Here is a 10,000-nt window from a genome sequence, read left to right on the forward strand (position 1 = left end):
CCTGCGTTTGTTTCTTTGGAGATGAAATGCAGAAGGAAAGAAAGATTCAGATTGGGAAAGACGCGAGTATACACACGGAAACATAGACACAAACAAACATAAACACACACGCACAAACATAAATGCACACGTACGCACACATACACACACACACACACATAAACACGCACACACAAACATAAACACACACGCACGAACACACACACATAAACACGCACACACAAACATAAACACACACGCACGCACACAAACACAAACACACGCACACACAAACCTAAACACACACGCAGATACACACAAACCTAAACACACACGCACACACACACACACACACACACAAACACACACAACGACAAAGCCTACTGCATATATGCTAATATCTTTCCTTAACAGCAAAACATTAGTGTCATATTTTTAGACGTTCATCACATCGCATTTTCGCCGTGCATTTTACTTGATAATAATGTAAATATAAATTAATCATACATTCTCTTATGTAAATTAATAAAGTATTTATTCTTTCTTTTCCAGGTTGTGGTAGGAGTGGAGCCAGAACCTGATCTCCGGTTAGTTTCCTTCCGATAAAAGAGAGAAAAAAAAAGAAAGGATAAGAAGAAAAATATATTAGTAAAAGCAATAGAACTTGGTTCAGTAATATACGGTGTAGGAAAATTATTTTGTTGTTTGTTCGAAAGATAAGCTTGTGGTTTTGGATGTGTTGTTAATGAAGATTCGTGTCAAAGTAAATAAAAAGTAAAGTGCATTTTTTAGATATTTTGTTTTATAAAATTTTGAAATTCTGATTCGTAGGAAGTGTCGAAGTAGCCAAGAGTCGCCGCCCGCGCCCCCGTGGCAACCCGCGCCCACAGCGACCGAGAGGAAGCCTTGGCGGCGCCGCCCGCGACCCGAGGCGCAGCCGGCCGCCCTCGCCCGCCCGCCATGTGCGCGCGGCGGAGCGCTTCGTAGGCGGGAAGCAACTCGAGCCGCGACTGCGTGATGCGCGGCGCCCGCGAGTGATGATAGAGGCGATGAGCGGGCGCGGGCGTGCGGGCAGCATGAGGAGCGGCCGCGCCGTGGTGGGCCTCGACGTGATCAGCCACACCCTCCCGCGCCGCATGCGCTCGGCGTCGGACGCGCACCACCTGCCGCAGCCGCCGCCCACGCACCACCTGCCGTGCTGCCCGCCGCCGCTGGCGTCGCTGCGGCCGGCGCCCCCGCTCGCCGACGACGCGTGCGGCGACGGCTGCCGCGAGTGCCAGCCCGACCTGTGCCCCGAGGACGACTACCCGGGCCTCCGGCGCTCGTTCGCGGCGCACGTCTACCCCAGCGTCGTCACCTCCGGCGGGGGATGGGGGGGCCTGGGCGGCCGGGGGGGCGAGTGCGTGTCCTGCAGCCTGGCGGGGCCGCCCCTGCCCCTGCCCCCGCCCTCCTGCATGTGCCCGGACGCGCGGTGCGGGCGGGCCGCCCCCATGGTCGCGCCGCCGCCCTGCTCAGGCTGGGGGCGTGAGGCCTTGCGCGCCCACAGCCCGCCCCGCCGCGCCCACACCACGCACGACGCCCTCGACCTGCACGTCTCCTCCGCGGCGGCGGATTTCTCGGTAGGTCGCCAACGCCCACTCCCGCTACCACCCACATTAGCGCCCCTTCGCCGCCACCCACATCGGAACAAAGACAAACATCAAACCACGCCCATTACCTCCTCCCCTTAATGCCACCGCGCATCCCCGACGCATCCTCCCCATGCATCAGCGTCCTTAGCCATTCCCGCGATCGCCCCGACACCCATTCCCGATGATCGACACAGCCTTCGCCTTCATTTTCATTTTTCATTATGATTCTCTCGCCCATTTTTGGCCCCGAACGAAGCCCCCTCCCGTGTCCATCAGCGGGCTCGTGTATGACAATCGCATCTCTCACCCTTGCCATTCCACCCTCTTTATTCCCCGCTGCTTCATTTACCCTTCTTCCCCTCCTCTCTTCATCCCACGTCTTCATTTCCCCTTCGTCTTCCCTAACCCTTTATCATCGCTCTTATATCCTACCGTACTCTGCCACTCCATGTCTTTTTATCATTTTATTATCATTACTTTTTTATCTTTTTTTTTCCTTTTCTTTTCTTTTTTTCTTGTTCCTATTCATCTCCTCCTCCTCCTTATTAGTAGTAGTAGTGGTAGTAGTAGCAGTAGTAATATAATTATGATCATCATTGTTATCATTATTACTACTACTACTAGTAGTAGTAATAGTAATATCATTATTGTTATTATTACTATCGTTATTATTACTACTAAAAATAGTAGTAGTAGTACCAATATCATTATCGTTATTATCATTATTACTTATACAATCATTACTATTATTGTTGTTATTAGTGTTATTCATCTTCTTTTCCTTCATCTTCTCCTTCTCCTTCCTCTTCTTAGCTTTCTTCCCATTTCTACATGGGGCCGCCGTTATAGATGAGCCGCCTCCACCGATTTTCCTATTACGGCTCATTCCTCAATTCAACAAATCCACCCAGCTAGATACACTTCAATCACTCCCCCTCTTAAGAGATTCCTTCCTGAATCAACAAAGCATTCATAGCCTTAAGAATAATCAAGACATGATATAATTCAATACCAAAAGAGCAATAAATACCAAACAACCGTAAGGCAACAAGAGGTCGTAGTTCATGGTCGTTACACAGTCGTTATAGCTAAGGTTATAACGACCATCATGTTCCTTGAGGATATGTTACTTGATAGAGACCGCGTCGTGAATATAACAATTGTGGTTTTCAGAGACTTTGAATGCGTGTCTTGTGATATGAATGAGGAAATAAAAGAATGACTGCTGTTCTTGAAGAAAGAAGAATTTGCCGAGGGAGGTTGTTTATAAAAGAAGAAGAAAGTGAAGGAGGAGGAGGAGAAGGAGAAAAAGAAAGAGAAAGTTGAAGAAGGAGAAAGAGAAAAAGAGAAAGAAAGAGAGAAGGGAAAGGAGAAGAGAAAAACAGGAAGAAGGAGGAGGAGAAGAAGAAAAGGAGATTAAGAAGATGAAGGAGGAGAAGATAAGTAACTATAAGAAGGAGACTGATAATCTTAATACTACTGATAAGAAGAAGGAAAAGAAAAAGAAGAAAAAAAGGAAGACAAGCGGAAAAAGAATGAAAAGGTGAAGAAGATAAATAATAACAAAACGAAAAAAAAGAATAACAAAACTAAGAAGAAGAAGAAGAAGAATGAGAACAAAACCAGCAACAACGACAGCAACGAGAAAAAAGAAGAGGAAGGGGCAAAGAAAGACCCCGATTACAATTCCCGAAATTCACCCCCAAAAACAAGATCCCGTCGGCCGGCGTAATCGTAAAGAATGTCCCTTTAATACGACCACCCTGCAACGACCACCTATTTCCGACTGTAACGACCTCAGGGATTCCAAGAAAGGGACTTTATATGGGGTTCAGAGCTTATTCAAACGACCCGTGTCTCCTCTGGAAAGGAAGGGCAAAAGGGACTCGATCCTATGCGCTGGGTCACTGTAGGATCTCTAACGTCTCGTGAGGGGCAAAAGGGACTCGATCCTATGCGCCGGGTCACTGTAGGATCTCTAACGTCTCGTGAGGGGCAAAAGGGACTCGATCCTATGCGCTGGGTCACTGTAGGATCTCTAAGGCCTCGAGAAGGGCAAAAGGGACTCGATCCTATGCGCTGGGTCACTGTAGGATCTTTAGGGCCTCGAGAAGGGCAAAAGGGACTCGATCCTATGCGCTGGGTCACTGTAGGATCTCCAAGGCCTCGAGAAGAGCAAAAGGGACTCGATCCTATGCGCTGGGTCACTGTAGGATCTCCAAGGCCTCGAGAAGAGCAAAAGGGACTCGATCCTATGCGCTGGGTCACTGTAGGATCTCTAGGGCCTCGCGAAGGGCAAAAGGGACTCGATCCTATGCGCTGGGTCACTGTAGGATCTCTAAGGCCTCGCGAAGGGCAAAAGGGACTCGATCCTATGCGCTGGGTCACTGTAGGATCTCCAAGGCCTCGAGAAGGGCAAAAGGGACTCGATCCTATGCGCCGGGTCACTGTAGGATCTCTAGGGCCTCGGGAAGGGCAAAAGGGACTCGATCCTATGCGCTGGGTCACTGTAGGATCTCTAGGGCCTCGGGAAGGGCAAAAGGGACTCGATCCTATGCGCTGGGTCACCGTAGGATCTCTAAGGCCTCGCGAAGGGCAAAAGGGACTCGATCCTATGCGCTGGGTCACTGTAGGATCTCCAAGGCCTCGCGAAGGGCAAAAGGGACTCGATCCTATGCGCTGGGTCACTGTAGGATCTCCAAGGCCTCGAGAAGAGCAAATGGGACTCGATCCTATGCGCTGGGTCACTGTAGGATCTCCAAGGCCTCGAGAAGGGCAAAAGGGACTCGATCCTATGCGCTGGGTCACTGTAGGATCTTTAGGGCCTCGAGAAGGGCAAAAGGGACTCGATCCTATGCGCTGGGTCACTGTAGGATCTCTAAGACCTCGCGAAGGGCAAAAGGGACTCGATCCTATGCGCTGGGTCACTGTAGGATCTCTAAGGCCTCGCGAAGGGCAAAAGGGACTCGATCCTATGCGCTGGGTCACTGTAGGATCTCTAAGGCCTCGAGAAGGGCAAAAGGGACTCGATCCTATGCGCCGGGTCACTGTAGGATCTCTAAGGCCTCGCGAAGGGCAAAAGGGACTCGATCCTATGCGCTGGGTCACTGTAGGATCTCTAAGGCCTCGCGAAGGGCAAAAGGGACTTGATCCTATGCGCTGGGTCACTGTAGGATCTCCAAGGCCTCGCGAAGGGCAAAAGGGACTCGATCCTATGCGCTGGGTCACTGTAGGATCTCTAAGGCCTCGCGAAGGGCAAAAGGGACTCGATCCTATGCGCTGGGTCACTGTAGGATCTCAAAGGCCTCGAGAAGGGCAAAAAGGACTCGATCCTATGCGCTGGGTCACTGTAGGATCTCTAAGACCTCGCGAAGGGCAAAAGGGACTCGATCCTATGCGCTGGGTCACTGTAGGATCTCCAAGGCCTCGAGATACTTTGCTGTTTGTTAGTGCCGGAGGACGACGCGTGAAGGAGTGCCAAGTGCCAAGGCATAGAGTAGTTCTCGGGAGGCAAGGGTATGAGGGGTGGTCAGCGTGCTTGTCGGGCGGTGGGCGAAATATGCCGTTTGTACATGATCTTTTTCTTTCTTTCTTTTTTTTCTTCTTCACCTTTTCTCTTTCTCTTATACCTCTTCTCTTTTACTTTTTTTCCTCCTCCGTTGTCTTTTTTTCTTCTCCTTTTTTCTCTTTCTTTTACGTCTTCGTTCTCTTTTACTTTTTTTTCTCCTCCTTTTTTTTTTCATCTCCTATTTTTTCTTCTTCCTTTTCGTTTTATTTTTCTTCTTGTGCTCTGCTGTGCTAGTGCATCGGTTAGCGTGTTGGTTTACAATCTGGCTGACCTGCATTCACTCCCGGGCGCGGCCAGTGGATGGTCACCCCGGCCACCCCTTGTACACACGGGGAAATTTGGAAATAAAACAGATAGTATGTCTGAAAGAATATTCATTGTAACAAATAGAATCCAAACTAAAAATCTTAAATCTTACTTCTTTTCTTCTTCTCCTTTCCTTCTTTTCTTCTTCTTTAATTCTTTTTCTTCGTCATCCTCTTCTTCGTCTTCTTCTTCTTCTCCCATTTCTTATTTTCTTCCTCCTCTTATTTCTTCTTCCTCCTCCTCTTTTCTTTCTTCTTCCTCCTCCTCTTTTCTTTCTTCTTCCTCTTCTTCATTTCTTCTTCAAGGTGATTAGACTAACTGTAAATTGAGAGATTAATGATGAAGTATGCACGTTGTCTTTTTTTCAAATGATCATTAACAGCCTGTCAATCTAAATAAATATATCCATCATCATCATATTCGTTATCAAATAAGTAGCATCCCTGCCCTGTCAATCTGTCAACGGCCATCAGTCACGTATCTGTCAAGTACATATTAGTATTGCTGACAAAAACAAAGAAAGAAAGAATATATATATATATATATATATATATATATATATATATATATATATATATATATATATATATATATATATATATATATATATATATATATACATATACATATACATATATATTTATATATATATATATATATATATATATATATATATATATATATATATATATATATATATATATATATATATATATAGACATATATATATATATGTCTGTGTGTGCGCATGCATGCGTGTGTGTGTGTGTGTGTGTGTGTTTGTGTGTGTGTGTGTGTGTGTGTGTGTGTGTGTGTGTGTGTGTGTGTGTGTGTGTGTGTGTGTGTGTGTGTGTGTGTGTGTCTGTATGTGTGAGTATATCTGTATGTATGTGACTGTGTCTGTGTGTGTATGAAAATGAAATAAACAAACCAAAATAAACAAACAATATAAACTAAGCACAGATCCTCCGAACACATCGAACCCCACCAACCTAAACACACCAGCGATTTATGCTCCTTGCAATCTCCCTTCGCATGACACTCTTTAAACGTCAATTCCCCGACGCCTTTGGATCTAACGAAGGACCTTTTCTCTTCCTCATGTCGCTCACGGCTGCAGGTTCAGATTATAATTAATGAGGCTAATTAAGTCCTCTTACAGCAAGCAATCAAAAGGAATAGGTAATGCATGTTACATCGACGTGGTAATTGTACCTGGAATACATATTGTTTTAATAATACGTTGGGAAGTAAGCATTGTTATTCGCGTCATCATATGCTGTGTCAGTATTTATATTAAGCAGTTATTGTTGTTGTCACTTGAGCTCATTTTTTATGTTTTGGTTAGGATGGTTTTAAAAGGCTTTTGTAGGTATTATCTTTATCATGATTATTGTCAGTTGTTATCAAATATCATCATTAATCCTCTTTCACTGTTATGATAGCTCTCTGATTAGCTTAATCACCATCATTAAACAAATGTTAATACCTTCAACACCATCATCATCATAATCCACCACCGTTAATATCATCATCATCATTACAACACCACTAACCTCATCGCCATTCACAACATTCAAACTCATACCATCATGAGCAACATCATCATCATCACCATCACTACACAAAATCACCTCATCAACATTCACAACATCGACATCAAACTCACACCACCACCATTCACAACATCATCATCATTACCAACACCACTAACCTCACCACCATTCACAACAACACCAACCTCACACCACCATCCTCATCATCATCATTCCACAAAATCACCTCATCACCAGCACCACCTCCGCCACCATCAAAGACACAGCACCACCCGTATTACACAATCATTCGCCGCTTTCCAATCATCACCCAATCTGGCGCGTCATCACAAAGTCATTATCGAGCTTCCTACACGCTGCCCGACGCCCACTGATGACCAGGTGACTCTAGAGGGGATTTCCAGCCTCTCCGAGTGACGTCGAGAGGAACCCTGTGTTTCATCTGGGGGAGTGGCTGAGTGGCTGAGGGAGTGTGTGAGAGTGGTTGAGAGTAAGAGTGTCTGAGTGGCTGAGAGAGTGTGTGAGAGTGTCTTTTAAAGAGTGTCTGAGAGTAAATGTGGCTGAGTGGCTGAGGGAGTGTGTGAGAGTGGTTGAGAGTAAAAGTATCTGGGTGTCTGGTGAAGAGTGTGAGAGAGTGGCTGAGGGAGTATGTGAGAGTGTCTGAGAGTAAAAGTGTCTGAGTTTCTGAGAGAGTGTGAGAGTGTCTTTTAAAGTGTCTGAGAGTAAATGTGGCTGAGTGGCTGAGGGAGTATGTGGGAGTGTTTGAGAGTAAGAGTGTCTGTGTCTGATGAAGAGTGTGGGAGAGTGGCTGAGGGAGTACGTGAGAGTGGTTGAGAGTAAGAGTGTCTGTGTCTGATGAAGAGTGTGGGAGAGTGGCTGAGGGAGTATGTGAGAGTGGTTGAGAGTAAGAGTGTCTGAGTGGCTGATGAAGAGTGTGAGAGAGTGTCTGAGAGAGTATGTGAGAGTGTCTGAGAGTAAAAGTGTCTGAGTGGCTGAGGGAGTATGTGAGAGTGTTTGAGAGTAAGAGTGTCTGTGTCTGATGAAGAGTGTGGGAGAGTGGCTGAGGGAGTATGTGAGAGTGGTTGAGAGTAAAAGTGTCTGGGTGTCTGATAAAGAGTGTGAGAGAGTGGTTGAGAGTAAAAGTGGCTGAGGGAGGATGTGAGAGTGATTGAGAGTAAAAGTGTCTATGTCTGATGGAGAGTGTGAGAGAGTGTCTGAGAGAGTATGTGAGAGTGGCTGAGAGTAAAAGTGTCAGAGAAAGTATGTGAGAGTAAAAGCGTCTGAGTGGCTGAGAGAGTATGTGAGAGTGGCTGAGAGTAAAGTGGCTGAAGGAGTATGTGAGAGTGGTTGAGAGTAAGAGTGTCTGAGTGGCTGATGAAGAGTGTGAGAGAGTGTCTGAGAGAGTATGTGAGAGTGGTTGAGAGTAAAAGTGGCTGAGTGGCTGAGGGAGTATGTGGGAGTGTTTGAGAGTAAGAGTGTCTGTGTCTGATGAAGAGTGTGGGAGAGTGGCTGAGGGAGTATGTGAGAGTGGTTGAGAGTAAAAGTGGCTGAGTGGCTGATGAAGAGTGTGAGAGAGTGGCTGAGGGAGTATGTGAGAGTGGTTGAGAGTAAGAGTGTCTGATAAAGAGTGTGTGTCTTTTAAAGTGTCTGAGAGTAAAAGTGGCTGAGGGAGTATGTGAGAGTGGTTGAGAGTAAGAGTGTCTGAGTGGCTGAGGGAGTGTCTGAGAGAGGTTGAGAGTAAGAGTGTCCGGGTGGCTGATGAAGAGTGTGAGAGAGTGGCTGAGAGTGTATGTGAGAGTGCCTGAGAGTATAAGTGTCTGAGTGGCTGAGGGAGTGTGTGAGAGTGGTCGAGAGTAAAAGTGTCTGAGTGGCTGAGGGACTATGTGAGAGTGGTTGAGAGTAAGTGTCTGTGTCTGATGGAGAGTGTGAGAGAGTGTCTGAGAGAGTATGTGAGAGTGGCTGAGAGTAAAAGTGTCAGAGAAAGTATGTGAGAGTAAAAGCGTCTGAGTGGCTGAGAGAGTATGTGAGAGTGGCTGAGAGTATGAGTGGCTTAAGGAGTATGTGAGAGTGGTTGAGAGTAAGAGTGTCTGAGTGGCTGATGAAGAGTGTGAGAGAGTGTCTGAGAGAGTATGTGAGAGTGTCTGAGAGTAAAAGTGTCAGAGAAAGTATGTGAGAGTAAAAGCGTCTGAGTGGCTGAGAGAGTATGTGAGAGTGGTTGAGAGTAAAAGTGTCTCTGTGTCTGAGAGAGTGTCTGAGAGTAAAAGTGTCTGAGTGGCTGAGAGAGTGTGTGAGTGTCTTTTAAAGAGTGTCTGAGAGTAAATGTGTCTGAGTGTCTGAGAGAGTATGTGAGAGTGTTTGAGAGTATGAGTGGCTGAAGGAGTATGTGAGAATGGTTGATAGTAAAAGTGTCTGAGTGTCTGATGAAGAGTGTGAGAGTGTCTGAGAGTGTATGTGAGAGTGTCTGAGAGTAAAAGTGTCTGAGTGTCTGAGAGAGTATGTGAGAGTGGTTGAGAGTAAGAGTGTCTGAGTGTCTGATGAAGAGTGTGAGAGAGTGTCTCAGAGAGTATGTGAGAGTGGTTGAGAGTAAAAGTGTCTCTGAATCTGAGAGAGTGTCTGAGAGTAAAAGTGTCTGAGTGGCTGAGAGAGTGTGAGAGTGTCTTTTAAAGAGTGTCTGAGAGTAAATGTGTCTGAGTGTCTGAGAGAGTATGTGAGAGTGTTTGAGAGTATGAGTGGCTGAAGGAGTATGTGAGAGTGGTTGAGAGTAAAAGTGTCTGAGTATCTGAAGAAGAGTGTGGGAGAGTGCCTGAGAGTAAAAGTGTCTGAGTGGCTGAGAGAGTGTGCTGAGAGTATCTTTTAAAGAGTGCCTGGGAGTAAAAGTGTCTGAGTGTCTGAAAGAGTATGTGAGAGTGTCCGAGAGTAAAAGTGTCTGATAGTGTCTGAGTAGCTGATAAAGAGTGTGA

The 10,000-nt window shown here is 46.3% G+C and overlaps 1 protein-coding gene across 1 annotated transcript in view; it reads left to right on the forward strand.

Moving 5' to 3' along the window:
- LOC113808026 (uncharacterized) overlaps positions 1–10,000 on the forward strand; it is a 366,181-nt gene that overhangs the window by 74,979 nt on the left and 281,202 nt on the right. The window contains exon 2 of the mRNA XM_070141594.1: positions 532–1,598. Coding sequence (XP_069997695.1) covers positions 1,017–1,598 — 582 coding nt within the window. The 5' untranslated portion in view covers positions 532–1,016. The remainder of the gene's footprint in view (positions 1–531; positions 1,599–10,000) is intronic.

This window comes from Penaeus vannamei, chromosome 28, assembly GCF_042767895.1.
Source record: "Penaeus vannamei isolate JL-2024 chromosome 28, ASM4276789v1, whole genome shotgun sequence".
NCBI lineage: Eukaryota > Metazoa > Arthropoda > Malacostraca > Decapoda > Penaeidae > Penaeus > Penaeus vannamei.